The sequence below is a fragment of the Castor canadensis genome, chromosome 15 (assembly GCF_047511655.1).
Source record: "Castor canadensis chromosome 15, mCasCan1.hap1v2, whole genome shotgun sequence".
Taxonomy (NCBI): domain Eukaryota; kingdom Metazoa; phylum Chordata; class Mammalia; order Rodentia; family Castoridae; genus Castor; species Castor canadensis.
In genome coordinates this window covers 37,079,474-37,097,209 of record NC_133400.1, presented here as the reverse complement: position 1 = coordinate 37,097,209, position 17,736 = coordinate 37,079,474, and the positions used below count along the sequence as shown (strand labels likewise).

At 34.7% G+C, this 17,736-nt stretch overlaps 1 protein-coding gene across 6 annotated transcripts in view; it reads left to right on the top strand.

The window, feature by feature from the left end:
* The window catches only part of Phkb (phosphorylase kinase regulatory subunit beta), a 205,941-nt gene that overhangs the window by 45,602 nt on the left and 142,603 nt on the right, over positions 1–17,736 (top strand). For all 6 annotated transcript variants that reach the window (XM_074056045.1, XM_074056046.1, XM_074056044.1 and 3 more), the window contains 2 exons: positions 3,022–3,129; positions 9,610–9,690. In XM_074056045.1, the coding sequence (XP_073912146.1) occupies positions 3,022–3,129; positions 9,610–9,690 (189 nt within the window). The remainder of the gene's footprint in view (positions 1–3,021; positions 3,130–9,609; positions 9,691–17,736) is intronic.

Here is a 17,736-nt window from a genome sequence, read left to right as displayed (position 1 = left end):
ATATTCACATACCTGTTCTGTTTCATCTCTTTTGTGACACTTTTTTAAGTAGAAGCATTCCCAGGTTTTCAAAGTTGCTTCAATCTGCAGTTAGTAGTTTGGAGAGCAGAAAATCGCTGTATGATAGCTATGAATGTTACTGTGACTATTTAGCTACTTAAAAATTTGTTTAAAAGATGGGAAGTGGTGCAAAATGGTAGATTAGAAGCTTCCTTTGTTTGATTCTGTAAATGGGAAGAATAAGTAATAAAGGAGTGACTATATTCTGAAGCGAGAAAGAAAAAGAACATCACTAACAAGAGGAGTCACAAAAGATGGGACAGGGCAGCTTGGAAGCATGAGAAACAGAAAGCCAACAGACCAAAGAAGGGAACACTATGCAGTTACATCCCTGGCTCCCTGGGGTTGAGGGGAGCTAAAGCCATCACTGAAAAATAAGCCAAGTGGCCCTAACCACAGACTGGCAGATCTAGCCATGGAAGCCCATAATTCCAGGAAGCCTTAGACTCATTATGGTGATTTGATGTGACAATGACTACTGTTGCTTAGCAGCTTAATACTGGAGAAGAAAGGCACCTGCCTGATCTACATATCTTATAGTGCTATAGCCAGGCACCATCTTCAGGGGGATCTATTGTTTGAGACTGAGCTATTCTGGGGACCTGAGAACAAGAAACAATCGTGGCTCAGAAACTCTGGTTTTCACCCTGCCAAGTATCTGGATGGGAGATAGTTACAAGAGGTGGAGGGTGTGGCATGGACCCACTGAGTTGTTTAAACAGTGGGGAGATCAGACAGTGATGGCTGTGGTAGTCATTGGCCCTGACCTCTCTCGTGAGGAGAGAGCCCCATCACCTGAGGATCACTGCAGAAAATAGCACTGAGCCCATGGCTGGCAAAGTGCTCAGCCTCCACGTCTCATTTGTGTGGGGCTTGTTACCATATGAAACTGAATAGATCACATGATTTCCTCAGCCACCTCCCTCAAAAAGGGTGGTTAACTTATGGGCAGGGTCTGAAAGCACTAAGAACAGCAGGCAGGGTGCTTGATTCCCTCAGTTCTCCCCATCAGTCCAGAACTCAGTGCTCTACTTGCTCACCCCCTCGTCTCACACCCCGCCCCATTCATGATTTAAAACTCAAAGAAGAGTTATTAACTCCTCCTTTGAACATCTTTAATCATCTAGCAGTTGCTTTTCCCCTGAGAAAGTGATTGACTATAAACACTTCTGCTGGGTTCTTGCGTGTCTGAAAAACAAATGACAAGCACTTCCTTGTCATCTGCACCAGTGACTTTATTAAACTGACAAAACCTCATCCTGTTAGATCCTATCAAGTGGGGAACATGCATTTTGTTTCAGTTCAGCCATATTTTTTATAGAGCATAGGACAATGTTCAGGACTTTGTGAATGGAGTGACTACATTGAATTCTACTTGTGCTGTTTCAGGCTATTGCTAATAGTTTCTAATCTAGAGACAAAGTAACTACCTTTTCTAAGTCAATACTTGATGTCCTTGTCACTTTGAAAATAGAGAGCACACATCCCTAACTCTTCTCTCTCAGTCCTGATAGCTCGCTGATAGTCCTGACTTTGACTTTTTTGGGGAGGATAGGGAGGGGGAGAAGAGGGGACAGTTTGTTTGTGCAGGGCCCTTGGGGAAGGAAAACATGTGTCAGTCCTCCAGAACAGTACTGTCCAGAAGTACTTTCTGTAATGATGGAAATGCTCTGTGTTTCATTGTTGACCAGTGCAGTAGCCAGTAGTCACCTATGGCTGTTGAGCATTTAAAATGTGGCTAATGTGACTGAGGAACTGAATTTTTAATTTTATTTAACTTTAATTAATTGTAATTTAATGTATTAGTCATATGTAGCTAGTGGCTATCATTTTGGACAGAGTGACTTCTAGATTCATACCAGATAGTGGGAATCTAAAAGAGAACTCTTTCTCTATTCCCAACACAGTCATACCAAATGCATGGGTATTCCACACCAAACAAATCTTCAGTTAGAGACAACAGCTAGGTATTCTACAATGTAATTTAATTCTACCAGAGATTATCTAGTGTTAATATAAATCCCACAGGCTGAGGTCTTATTTCCACAAGACTGCCCCTAAGTAAATTTTATATCTAATAAATAAAAGTATAGCCTGTGTTTGCTTAGAATTGGTACTTAGTAATGAACAGTATCAGGAGGAGAAATGAAAACATGTTAATATGACCACAGGTTAAAATTTGTGATCCTTTATTGAAAGAAATTGCATTTGAAATTTGGATGCTTACTGTATTAGAATGTGGCCTAAAATACTTTCTCATTACGAGTGTCACATAAGCATTTCCAAATAATCAGACAATCACTGAAATCCTCCTGTCTCAAAAAGCAAGCCAGTATTTTACTCTAAAATAAAATAAGATGTGAAACATTGCAAAAGCTACTGCTACTACATTTACATTCTCCTTAAGGCACTTGAGATTAAGGTTTATGAAATATCAATTGACAACCATATTAACTCTATTAAGTTAGTTGTTATACGCTTTGGCTGTCATTTTTTTATTAAAGTAACATTTCTGCTTTGTTTAGTTCTCTCCCTTAGCTTTCCTCATGAAAAAAGTTGCAGGATTCTTTTATTTTTCAAAAAACAGAGAGCAGGAAGGCAAAACAGGTCCTGTCTGATTGGTTGGTACCAGTGGGAGAGGAAAGGATTAAGGAAAGAGTGTAGGAGAGTGCATATGGTAGAAATATTGTATATTCATGTATGTAAGTGGAAAAATGAGACCTGTTGAACTATTCCAAGAATGGGGGGAGGAGGGATAAAGGAGAATGATGGAGGGGGTGAATTCAACTATAATATATTGTAAGAACTTTTGTAAATGTCACGATATACCCCCAGAACAATAGTTTAAAAATTAGAAACAAAAAAATTAGAAAAAAGTTACATGAAAAATAACTTAGAATCTTTAATTTGGGTTTAGTATGTGACTTATTAGCACTATTTAAATTTTATATTTGATTCTAGGTTCAGCAGTTTAAGCAGGATCCACGCCCAACAACATGTCTTCACTCTATTTTCAATGTGCATACTGGGGATGAGTTGCTCTCCTATGAGGAATATGGTCATCTTCAGGTATGTCTCTGTTTTCATGATATATCATGGAATATTTCAGGCCATTTTAATTTTTTAAGTAGATTCATACATTTTTTAAAATGTGTCTTGAAATAGAGAATAAAATAAAATGCTTACCACTAAGCTGAAGTGATTACTGTGATTAAATATTAAATATGACTGAGTTCTTGGGACAGCTGGATGGATTATAATATTATGGAGAAGAAAGATGCCTACCATTCTTTCTATGACAGAAGCTTTTACTTATTTAAAGATTTAGAAGAATGTCAGCAGTAGGAAGTAGGGAATGACAATTGACAGCAATATAACAACAAGTCAGAAGTTTTTGTTATACAGTGATCATTTTTTCAAATACTAACCTTCAGTAAAACTAGAAACATGCCATATGTCATTTCTGAGGTCCATAAATTTTGTCTTGTATTAAATTTCATACCTTTGCTAAGAATACACTGTAGGATTTTATTTCTGTTTTCACTTTTTGTCCCCCTCTCAGCCTGTGTATTGTTTTTAGTTGAACATCCAGTGGCCTTGTTTCCAGAATACAAATACTATATAGGCTATTAATCTTCAAAAGATTTTCTTCTTATCATTTCATTGATTATTTTGCATTGCAATACTTATTATTCATATATTCTTACTAAAATAAGAGTTTCTCTTTTCTGTAGTCCTTCCCAATCTCAAATGTCTTATTGTAGTATGTTGCCTCCATACACAGGAAGTGCAATGTCCCCATTCCTGTGCAGCAGAAACTCTTGTACTTACTTGTGAGGAGTTCCTTAGATAATCAGTGTTATATGTAGTTCCTCAACCTTAACCCAATAGCTATACAGTAGATTTTATGTATCTTGCTTTGACAAATATGTTTGCTATCTGAGATAGGGTTTTCTGAAGATAACAGCTCATTTTTTTTTTTAAAAATGATGACACAGTTATTTACCAAAAACAGTTTACACTAGATTATTAAATTTAAAATGCAAATTATGCAGCATTAATTTGCTTCTGTTTTTCATTATAAATTTTTGTAAAAACATTACAAGTCTGTAAGGGCTTACATCAAAAGATTAACAGTAATCTCTTTGATGGAAGGGGTTGAATGGACCAAAGTAAATACACTCATAGTGGGGATACATTGAGAAACCCCTTTGAACATCAATTTAGACGTTAATAATGAAAAACAGGACTACAAAATAGGTACAGTGTGTGTGGGGTGTACTTACGGAAGAGGGGGAGGGTGAGTGAAGAAGAATATGAGGGAATATGGTTGATGGACTTCATATATTTATATGAAATGAAACAGAGAAACCTTTGCAGTAGCTTTAAGTGGGGGAGAAGGGGGTAAAAGGGGAGAGACAGACAGAGGGGGTGATCTAACCAATGTACAATATTTGGAGTTGTACAATGAATATATCCCCCTCTCCCTAATTAAAAAAGCACTAGTCTTCTTTGGAGAGTGGGATTACAGTTTATCACTTCTTTTTGATCACCCTTATTTTCTAATACTTTGATGAATATGTACTATATGTGTAATTTAAAATTTTTTTGTTATATTTTTATTTGGTACTAATTTTTGATATTCGTGAGGTAGATTGTAACATTTCAATATATATAGTATAATAATCAGATAAAGATAACTGGTATATCATCTGTGACAATAATAATTTGTGTCGAAAACAGAAAATCCTCTCTACTAGCTATTTTGAAATATTCGATCAGTTTTTGTCAACCATATTTATGCTACTGTGCTACAGAAAATTTGAAGTTATTCCTCCTTCTCAAATACACCCTTGTACCTGTTGACCATCCTCTCCATATCCCCATTTTCACACCCTTCATGTACTCTGGTAAATAGTATTTTATTTTCTAATTCTTCGAGATCAACTTTTTAGCTTCCACTTATAAGTAAGAACATGTAATGTTTGTCTCATTCTTTGCCTGACTTAATTCACTTAACATAATGTGTTGTAGATACATCCATGTTGCTGCAAATGACAGAATTTCGTTCTTTTTCACTGCTAAATAATAATGCATATTTACCATTTTTTCTTTATCTACTCATCCATTGATCAACTCCTTAAGTTGATTTCATATCTTAGCTATTGTGAACAGTACTGCAATAAACATGGAACTGCAGATGTCTCTTTGACATACTGACTTCAGTTCCTTTGGATGTGTATATAATAACGGGATTGATGAATCACCTATTAGTTCTATTTCTAGTTTTTTTAAAGGCTTTCCACATTGTTTTCTATAATAGTTATATTAGTTTACATTCCCACAGTGTATGAGAGTCCCTCTCTCCCCACTTCCTTGCCAACATTTGTTAATTTTTTTGTCTTTGTGATAATAGACCTTCTAACTAGGATGAGATCTTATTGTGCCTTTGATTTGCATTTCCCTTATGATTAGTGATGTTGAGCATTTTTTCTTATGCTTATTGGCCATTTGTATATTCTGAGTAATGTCTGTTTAAGTCATTGGTCCATTTTTTTTTGTCTGTGTGTGTTTTCTTTTTTTATTTTATTGTTTTTACACTTACTCACATGTGTATACATTTTTTGGGCCACCTCCTCCCCCGACCCCAAACCTGTTCTGCCCTCTTGTTCTCCAATTTTGTTGAAGGGAAAACATAAGAGATAATAAGAAAGACATAAGTGTTTTTTTGCTATTTTGAGATAGCTATACAAAGAGATTCCTAGCATTGCATTGCTTCCATGCACATGTGTATTACAACCCACATTCATCTCTGCCACACCTCTTCACTACTTCCTAGTCCCTTTCCCATAGTGAGTGGCCTTAGCCAGCTTAAGATTACTGTATTTGCTCCTTTACAGTGAGCACATCAACCACATTCAAGTTCTAGGTTTCCTTCTCTTTCCCTATTCCTCCCATGCGTGTTCTCCTCTTAGTGTGTGACCGATGTCCAATAATATTATTGCATTTATTTTAGGTCTATAATCTGCACATGAGGGAGAACACGTGATTTTTGGCTTTCTGAGCCTGGTTAACTTCGCTTAAGATGATGTTCTCCAGTTCCATCATTTACTTGTAAATGACAAAATTTCATTCTTCTTTATGACTGAATAAAATTCTATTGTATATAAGTACCACATTTTCTTAATCCATTTGTCAGTAGTGGGGCATTTTGGCTGTTTCCATAGCTGAGCTGCAATAAACATGGGTATGCAGGTGCCTATGGAATAACTTGAGTAGCATTCCTTCAGGTATATCCCTAGGAGTGGTATTGCTGGATCATATGGCAGATATGTTTAGTTTTTTAGGACCCTCCATATTGTTTCCCAAAGTGGTTGTACTAACTTACATTCCCAATTGGTCCACTTTTAATTGGATTTTTTATTTTGTTGCTGTTGAGTTTGACTTTGTTATGTATTTGGAAATAAATTCCTTTTAGAACCAATAGTTTGCAAGTATGTTCTTCAGTTGTATGGGTTGTCTTTTCACTGTGTTGATTGTTTCTTTTGTTACACAGAAGCTTTTTATTTTGGTGTAATTCCATGTATCAATTTTTGCTTTTGTTGCCTGTACTTTGGGACACCATATCTAAAACATCTCTACTTAGACTATATCCTGAAGCATTTCCCCTATGTTTTTTCTTTTACTTCCTCCTCTGTTTCTCTTCCTTTTCTCTCTTTTCCTCCCTCTCCTATTCTGGAGTTTGAACTCAGGGCTTCATGCTTGCTAGGCATCTACTACGGAAACTATATTCCCAATCTTTTTTTTGCTTTAATTATTGTTCAGATAGAGTCTTGATTTTTGCCTGGGGCTGACCTCAGACCACAATGCTCATACCTCCATCTCCCATGTAGTTGAGATAATGGTCACACACCACCCACACCCAGTTTGTTGAGATGGGATCTTACTACCTTTTTTACCTGGACTGGCCTTGAACCACCAGATCTCTGCCTCCCAAGTAGCTGGGATTACAGGCCTGAACCACCACACCTGGCTAATCCCCTATGTTTTCTTTTAATTACTTCATAGTTTTGTGTCTTAAATTTAAGTCTTTTATCTATTTTTGAGTTGGCTTTGTATATAATGAGAGATAGGGATCTTGTTTCTTTCTTCTGAATGTGATTACGCATTTTCCCAGTGCCATTTATCAAAGAGACTTTCTTTAGTGTATATTAATTTTACCTTTATTGAAATCAATTGTTTTTAAAAAATGGGTTTATTTCTACTTTTCTGTTCTGTTTTACTGGTCTGGGTATGATTTTATGCCAGTGCCATGCAGCCCGCTTATTTTTATTTTTATTTGTTTTGTTATTGTTCTTATTTTTAGAGATAGGATCTTACTACCTTGCCCAGGCTGATTCCAAATTCCTGGGCTCAAGTGATTTTTCTGCCTCAGCTTCCTAAGTAGCTGGGACTGCAGGTACACAGTACTGTGCCTGGCTCAAGCTTATTGATTTTTGTTTCCCAGAGTTTAAGCTCAGTGTCTGGCACATAAGTAGGCATTAAATAAATGTTAGTCAATCTGTTATTTGGCAATCCTTTTTATATTTTCCAGTCACTGGCATTTTTTTACAGAAGCACCCCAAAAGTCAGAGCAAAGAGCTCTTTTCTGCTTCTTCTGAAATGTTCCTGTAAGTTCTGTAATAGGAATGAAATTTCTTTGAAATAATTTCTAACAAAAATTTTCTCTCAGTCACTCAGTAAGGCATAGAGTAAAGTGAAAACAAGCTCTTAATGATAATAATCTGCTACATTACAATTACACATGAGCAAAATTATACCTTCCTTTCTCTTTGTTTTTAACTCAGATTTGTAATTTCTCAGTTAAAAATTTCACTTCAATTTTTTATTTATTTTATAACAGCCTTATTGTGGTATGATTCACATGCCATGTAGTTTGCCTATTAAAAACTGCCACTTGGTGGTTTTTTTTAGTATAGTCACAGAATTGTGCAGCCATTACCGTGATCAGTTTTAAACATTTCATGACCCCAAAATGAAACTGTGTGTCCACAAGCAACCACTCTCCTACTTCTCACACAGTTCTCCAGCCCTAAGCAATCACTGTTCTATTTCTGTGGATTTGCCTGTTCTTGACATTTCATAGAAATATATGATCTATTGTGACTAGTTTCTTTCATTCAAGATTTATTACTCAGGATTGTCCAGAGATAGAGAGAGAGACAGAAAAAGAGAGAGAGAGAGGGAGAGAGAGAGAGAGAGAATAAATAGACATTTGAGAAGGAATTCATTAGGGCAACTGGCTTATGTGATTATCAAGGCTCAGTCCATCACAATAGGCCATCAACAAACTGGAAACCTAGAGATGCCAATAGTGTGGCTCAGTATGAAAAGGCCTCAGAGAACCTGAAGGGGTTAACTCTCAGTTGGGGGCCAAAGGTCTGAGAACCAGCGATATGGGCACTTGAAGTGAGCTGTGGAGCCTCAAAACTGGAAAACTTGGTGTTCTATGTTTAAGAGCTGGAGAGGAAGGGTGTCCTGGCTCTGGAGGAGAGCAAGAATTTATTATTATTCTACCTTTTTTTTTCTCCCAATCTGGGCCCTCATCATAGTAGATGGTGTTCCCCCCACATTGTGAGTGGATCTTCCCCATTCAGTCCACTAACTTACATGCCTGTCTCCCTTATTGTTAAAATGGTTATTATTATCTTTTTTGTTTGTTTAGCTTCTATAAAGTGTTTTTAAATAGACGAATAAACTAAAAGAATTTACCATTTGTTCATAAAACTAATTTGTTCATAAATGTATTTGTGTGTGTGTGTGTGTGTGTGTGTGTGTGTGTGTGTGTGTTACTGGGGCTTGAACTCAGGACCTGTATCTTGAGCCACTCCACCAACCCTTTTTTATGTTGGATATTTTTGAGATAGGGTCTCTCATACTGTTTGCCTGGGCTGGCTTCAAATTGTGATCCTCCTGATCTCTGCTTCCTGAGTACCAAAGATTACAAGGGTGAACCCAGCTGTATTTTAAATTATATATTATGGCATCAATTAAAATTAATATGTTCCTTAGTTGTTTCCATAAATTCTGTATTGTCCAAAAAACAAGACTCTTTTTAAGATGTATTCCCTATTGTTTATGGTACATTAGCTTATCTGGCAAATTACATTTTCATTTACATATATTTCAGATGGATAATACAGCTTTCTGTGGAGCAAAACTATTCCAAAGTAGATGTACTTTAGACTCAGAGTTTGAAAATAAATGTTAGGAAGCAAATGTTGTAGAAACAGTGCTAATAGTTCCACTTGAAGTTATTTCCCTAATTATGTATTAATCCATCATAATTAATTTGAGGATTTTAGAATTTTACATACAGAACTGGGATTTTATTATAAACAAAATCCATAGCTCCTTTATTTCACAATAGGAGATAAAATATGATGCTATTAGAACACATACTTGTGATCTTCACTTTTGTGTTCTTTTTTCATAGTGTAATACTTCTGCTGTTTCCTTTAACCTTGTAATCTCTCTGTTTGTTTCCAGATAAATGCAGTGTCGCTCTATCTCCTTTACCTGGTAGAAATGATTTCCTCAGGACTCCAGATTATCTATAATACTGATGAGGTATGATTTCCCCAAACTCTTTACTATTCAACTTCACCTCTGAGAATATGTTTTACTTTTAAACACTTGCTTTTACTTTCATGAAAGTGGGTTATTCTTAAATTCATATAATAAGATACCAGATATTAGGTATTATATTAAAAAGTGTACATTTTTTAATGTTCTTTTTTTTTAGTATTTTCATTTTAAAAAGAAGCACAATATTAACAAGTGGGAAATTTAACTCCTATGTTTCAGGTAATCTGAAATAAAACTTTGTAACTAAAAAATTTTAACAATGAAAGTTAATAAAGTAGAATTTGTTTTTTACCTCATTGATTTTTATAACTCGTTCATTTAAAAACAAAAAGAAACTTTCATCATATATTATTTTTACTTACAGAATCTCAGTATGGTTCTTCATGTTTTCAAAAGGCAAATATATTAGGAAATTTGTAAAGAATTTATATCCCAAAGTTGAGAAATAGTCCTTTCACAGGCATTAATGCTTAAATACACAGACATACGTTCTGCCACACTTTGAAATATGCCACAACGTAAGCAAAAAAATTTAATTCTTCAGATAGTACATACAATAAGAACTCTCTCAGAGAGTACTATTCCTCTTCTATGGTCTATGCAGGGAAGAACATTATGTACTAAAAACCATATTATCATTGAATGGTGCTGAGGGTGCTATGAAACAGGTGCATATAGCACTGTCCTTTAATCGTTTGTATTTATTTAGTAAAGTCTATTTAAAAGTGAAAATAAATAATGAAGAAATAATGAGAAGAAGTAATTTGTAATACTGAATTATAGTTTTATTTATTTGGCTCATCAAATAATTCCATGTTTTGTTTTATCCAGATAGTTCTTAGCTTTTATGAAATTGTGAAATAATGGTATTCAAGCATTTTTGGTGGAAGAGGGGCTGAGAAATTTCTAGTTCAAACTAATCTTAACATTGCATCCTAAAATATAAAGCAAATAAATTAAAAAATGTCACTGACTAAAGACAAGAAGGCTTCTGGAACCAGCCCATTTGTTTCATTTATTTTGTTTGTTTGTTTATTGATTTATTACTTCTTAGATGCTTCTTTTTTATTGTGCTTGGTCGGGGTACATTGTGGCATTTACAAAAGTTCTTACAATATATCTAATACATCATACTTGAATTCACCCCCCCTCATCTCCCCCTTCCTACATTCTGGAATAGTTTCAGTTGATATCATTTTTTCATTTACATACATGTGTACACAGTATTTGCACTGTATTCACCTTCCCATGCCCTTTCCCAACCTCCTCCCACCTCCCAATGGACCCCCGCAGGCAGGACCTATTCTGCTCTCCTGTTCTCTGATTTTGTAAAAGAAAAACAAATTGACATTTTTGTTTGTTTAAGATAGGTACACAGGGAGTTTCCTTGTGAAATTTCCATGTATATATGTATTATAACCGGATTTAATTCATATCCTCTGTTTTTCTTCTTTCTGTTTTAGTCCCCTTCTTACGGTGGTTTCAATAGGTTTAAAAATTCTATATTTATTCTTGTATAGAGAATAATCAAACATATTCACCTTTTTAACTTCCTTCTTTTACCCTCCCCCTCTTAGATGTGGCCTCCCCTTAGTGTGACTGTAATATTGCTGTATTTATATTAGGTCTATATTCTACATATTAGAGAAAATATGCAGCTTTTGGCCTTCTGAACCTGGCCAACTTATTCCATCCATTTACCTGCAAATGGCAAAATTTCATTCCTCTTTGTGGCTGAATAAAATTCCATTGTATATAATTACCACATTTTCTTAATCTATTCATCAGTAGTGGAGCATCTTGGCTTTTTCCATAGCTTAGCTATTGTGAATAGTGCTGCATTAAACATGGGTGTGTAGGCACCTTTATAGAAACCTGACTTACATCCCTTCAGGTATAGCTGTAGGAGCAGAATTGGATCATATGGCAGTTCCATTTTTAGTTTTTTCAGAAGCCTCCATACTGTTTTCCATAGTAGTTGTACTAATTTACATTCCTCCCCATGAAACCAGCCTATTTAGCTTCTTATTTTTTTCACCTACAGATTCTCCTAGGCACTGAGTTTAATAGTCTAGGTTCCAGCGGAACACTATATGATAACCATTTGCAATAAGTGACAGCTAATGTTGTTTGCACATGATTTTACACTCAAGTTGCTTGAGACAGAATGCTAGTGTTGCCTTGGTGGTGGCTTTTTTGGTTTGGATTCAAACCAAAATAACTTTTAATTTTTAAAAGTTCTCTGCTTTCTCACAATCTGCATTAATTCCATTTAAATCTTCATTTGACAACTGCCTTTATTCATAAATACGATATTGCTTTAACCTTTCCATTCTCTTTTATATGATATACATAATTAAGCAAATTTTAATATTTGCATCTTAATTTTTCTTTTCTTATTTATATTTTTTCTTGGCCCTATGCTTTTTATTGGTGCATATAAAATATAGCTACTATGAGTAACCTTTATTGTGTATACTTGCTGGCTTTGATGTTAGACATAGCTGGCTGTGGTATCTCAATCCTCTAATCCTAGCCACTTGGGAAGGGGAGATTGAGAGGATTGCAGTTCAAGGCCATCCTGAGCAAGAAGTTTGCAAGACCCCATCTTAACCAATACTTAGGCCTGTCTGACTATGTGGAGAAGCACAAGTAGGAGGATCACAGTCCAGGCTGGCCCATACATAAAGTTAAACCCTGTCTCAAGGATAACCAATGCAAATTGGCTGGCATGGTGGCTCAACTGGTAGTGTGATGCGCTGGGGTCAACCCCACTACCACCCAAAAGAAAACAAGATAATGCTACTTCCTTTCCTATATAAAGTTAGTGGTTTAGATGATGTTTCCAATTGTTTTTTGCTTTATGGAAACATCTGGTTTGGTTTTGAATTGGTGAATTTGTTAATGCTAAGTTATACCCCTGGTGAGAAACAACACATCAACCGTCCACTACCATTCTTTCCAGAACATAGAGAACAATTCAACTGATATGATAATTAAAACTCCAACCAAGGAATTGACTTCAAATGAGCAAATTTCAATACAGAAACAAATTAAAAAGCCAACAATCACACAATAAAGGATTTGATTGATAGTGAAGTGGATGAAATCTCAAAATATTGAGCTCACCAGAATAATGATAAGAATGATCAATGAAATTAAAGGGAATATGAAAAATACCTCAACTAATTCAAACAGCACATGCATAAATAGCTAAATAAATTCATAGTGGATAAACAGTTGAATGGAAGACAGTGTGAGATATGAAATTTTTTTGTATCAATAAAGATACAAAAATTCAGGAAAAAAATCAAATAGAAATTCTGGGAATGAATATCTAATAAAATAATAACGGAAAACTTCCCAGATGTGGAAAAAGAGATGCCTATCTAGGTACAGGAGGCCTTCATGACTCCAAATGGACAAAACCATAATAGAACTTCCCCATATCATATTTTTGTTAAAATATTAAGTATGTAGAACAAGAAATGAACATTGAAAGTTGCAACAGAGAAGTGCCAAGTTACCTATTAAAAAAAAAAAACATCAAAATAACAGATTTCTCACAATAACTTTAAAAGAAAGAAGAGCATGGAAGGGCCTGAAAGAAAATAACTGCCAACCCAGACTACCCAGTAAAGCTGTTCTTCATAATTGAAGAAGAAAGAAAAATCTACATGATAAAAACTAAACAAGTACTAAATTCATGGCCATTAAACAAGCACTGCAGAAGACACTCAAATAAAATCTACACACCGGAGGGGAAGAGAAATCCATAAAAATATGGGGGGAAAAATCTCACAGATGAATAGACAAGCAATTGAAGAGTAGAAAAGAATCCAAACGCTACAAAAATAACAAACTAGCAGAAATTACTGTATACCTTTCAATAATAACCAGCTGTTCATGGTCTCATTCTCCAATCAAAAGACCCAGACTTGAGGCCTAGAGTAAAAGGCACAACCCAACCAATTGTTGCATAAAATAAACCTACCTTATTTAATAAGACAAACACCACCTAAGAGTGAAAGGATGCAAAATGATTTTTTTGAAGCAAAAGCAACCAGGAGTAGCTATATTCATATCTGACAAAGCAGACTTCAAAGTAAAATTAGTCAGAAGAGATAAAGTCACTTCATATTGATAAAAGTAACAATCTATCAGATAGATTTAACAATTGTAAACATATACACTGTGGATGTCAGTGCACCCAATTTCATAAAAGAAACAGTAGTGGACGTACAAGCTCAGACCCCAGCACAATTACAGCAAATGACTTTAATACTCCACTCTCATCAAAAGCTAAGTCATCCAGACAAAAAATCAACAAGGAAACTTCAGAATCAGTTGACACTGCAGATCAAATGGATGTAATAGACATCTACAGAATATTCTACCAAACAGCCACAAAATATACATCTTTTCAGCAGTCCATGGAACTTTCTCCAAAACAGATCACATACTGGATTATAAAACAAACCTTAACAAACACAAGAAAAATGAAATTACTTCCTGTATCTTACCAGACCACAATGGAATAAAACTAGAAATCAATGACAAAAAACTGTTGTAGATTTGACCAGGGAGTAATTTTAAATGTAATTTTTTTTCTCCTCCTCCTCTTCGCCATTCCTTCTGCTCCCCCCCCTTCCTTCCTCCTCTTTCCCTTCTTCTCTCTCTCTGCTTCTTTTGAATTGATGGTGCTGGGGATAGGACCTTGTGCATGTTAGGCAAGTGTTCTACCACTGAGCTATGTCCCCAGCCCCAATGTATTTTTTAAATTCCAAATATCTTTAAAATACTGGTTTCTACTTTAAATATATACTAGTGAGAGAACATGCTTCACAGATTTTCAGTCCCTTAAAATTTGAGATTTTCTTATCATTGGTAAATGACCTAAACCTGACAAGAATGCTGTTGGGTTCAATGTTCCCTATATATTAAGTAAAATAACTACTGTATTATATATACTATACATATCTTTTATATGTTATTGAATTTTCTCTTTTGTATTAGTTCTGACTCTAATTTTTGCATTCTCTAGTGATTTATATGTGACATATAAACACATAAGTATATGAATATATTTGTACCCATATATGTGTTTGTATGCAATCATATGAAGTAGTTGTATATGATTTGGGATTCTTACAGTATCTTATTGCCTTGAAAATGACTCATTTCAACTCATACAATTTTTTTTTCTTACAAATACTTGTCAGATAGCAAGGTGCAGCAGGTCCTGTCTGGGGCAGTTGGCACCACTGGGAGTGGGAGGAGGTGGGAAAAGGGTGTGGTAGGGTGAATATAGTGCACATGCTGTGTTCACATGTATGCAAATGGAAAAATGATACCTCTTGTAACTATTCCAGGATTGGGATTGGGGGGATAAAGGAGAATGATGGACTGGGTGAATTCAATTAGGATGTATTTGATATATTGTAAGAACTTTTGTGGATGCCATAATGTACCCCAAACCAGCACAATAATAAAAAGAATGAATAATATTCCACTGTAAAAAAAAAAAAACTCCTTTGTCTAGCTAGAGCCATCTCTATTGGCTAATATTTGTATGGTATTTCTTATTTCTCTCATTTACTTTGAAATTTTCTGCATTCTTATTTGTGTAAAAAAAAAACTCCTTTGTCTAGCTAGAGCCATCTCTATTGGCTAATATTTGTATGGTATTTCTTATTTCTCTCATTTACTTTGAAATTTTCTGCATTTCTTATTTCTCTCATTTACTTTGAAATTTTCTGCATTCTTATTTCTGCATTCTTTAAATATAATTGTCTTTAAAATCAGCCTGTCAATTTTTTTCTTTTAATTTGGGAACTTGGTTTCTGTGCACTTAATGTAAATATTGGTATGCTTTGGGTTAAATCTTTTATATTTCTATTTGTTTGGTATTGGTCCAAAAAAGGTTCTTTTTATCCTTTTTTTTCTCCTTTGTTATATTCTTTTGTAGTAATTATTTGTTATAATAACATTTACCTCCCCATTAGCTTATTATTATAATTACTTCAGAAATCACAATCTACATCCTAAATTTATTAGCGTCTACTCGGTATTTGTACTTTAATTTTTTTGTAGAACATCCAGTGAACTTACCACAAGATCTTAGGTCTCCACAACTACCTAATGTTCTGTTGACATTTATTTCAATTGTATATATATTTTAAGCTCCATAAAACATCAATATCATTGCTATATACAACATAAAGAAATATATCCATTTAATAATATGCCTTCACATGTACACTTCTGATGATTGTTTTTCTTTCCTATGATAACCTATATTAAGGCATTGTTCATTCTTTACTAGTTTTTAGGAAATGTCTTTGTTTCAATTTCATTTTTGAAAGGCATTTTAGGTTTCATAGTTATTTTCTTTCAACACTTTTAATGTGTCATTATATTGTTTTCTCATTTTCATTTCTCATTTTCTCTCTTCTATTTGAAAACAGTGTTTTCTTTGGCAGCTTTAAAATGTTTCCTCTTAGCCAGGTATGTGGTATACTTCTGTAATTCCAGCACTTGGAAGACAAAGACAGAGTATCATTGAGTTCCTCAAATTGTTAGCCCACGTGATAATATTTAACTTTCCAAAGAAGTGCAAACTTTTTTTTAAAGTTAATGCATCATTTGATATTCTCATCAGGAATAGATGAGAGTGTGATTTCATACGTTGATTTCAGCCTCAGCCCCTTTTAATGGTTTTATTGAATACTTGTTTATCTATTGAAGAAATTAAAAATTTGCTCATTTTTAATTGGGTTGCTTGTCTTTTAATTGTTGACTTATGAACTTTTTATTTACATACTCTGGGCTTATGATGTGCAAATATTTTCAGCCATTCTATCATTTTTCCTTTAATTTTCCTGAAATTTCTTTAAAGTTGCAAAGTTTTTTTTAAAAATGAATTCCAATTTATCAACTTTGTTTTGCTTGTGTCACGGGTATTTAAAATATTTTTTCCAATGTAATTAAGTACTATTCAATATATGTTCATTCATTTAAAAATTTTTTTACTGCTATTTTAAATGTAGTTTCTTATTTTCATATTCAAATAGCTCCTTGCTAGTATATAAAAAGGAATGAATTTTTGCATATTGATCCTGTATACTGCAACCGGGCTGAACTCATATTGCATTAATAGATTTTATTAATTTTTTAGGTATTCCATGTAGACTATCATATCTTTTGCAAATGGTGATAATTTACCTCATTTCTAGCACAGATGACTTCTAAATCTTTTACTTAACCTGATTTCCCCAGCTAGGCCATCTGATGCAGAGGTGAATATAAATAATAAGACTGGACATCCTTGACTTGTTCCTAACCTTTCCTTCTAATCTTTCATGATTTAATAAGATGCTACATGTGGGATTTTTACAGATGGGAAAGTTCCATGAAAGGATATTGGACTTTTTCAACTATTTTTTCTTTATCTGTTGAGGGGATAATATAGTTTTCATAATATAGTTTTTTTTAATTTCTTTCTTTATTTTTTTGTGTTTATTGACATGTGCATACATTGAATCATTTCTCCACCCTTCCCCCTTCCTCCACCCTTCCCCCCCTCCCCCCACTCAGTTTCAGGCAGGTCCTGTTCTGCCCTTATCACTGATTTTGTTGAAGAAAAGACATATGCATAATGAGAAAGACAAAGCGTTTTTGCTAGTTGAGTTAAGGATAGCTACACAGAAAGATTCCTATTGCTTTCATGTACCCATGTGTTAATGACTCATGTTGATTCAACTCTAACTGATCTTTACATTGGTTCCTGATACCCTGTCGTTTTAAGGTTTCTGTATTAGTTGCTCTGGAATGGGGGCATCAAACGCTTTCATATTTTGGGTTTTCTACCTATTCCTATGTCTCCCATATGTGCTCTCCGCTTTTCTTGTGATCCAAGTCCAACCACATTGCTGCATTTGCCCTAGATCTAAAGTCTGCACATGAGGGAGAACATATGATTTTTGGTCTTCTGAGCTTGGCTGACCTCGCTCAGAATGTTGTTCTCCA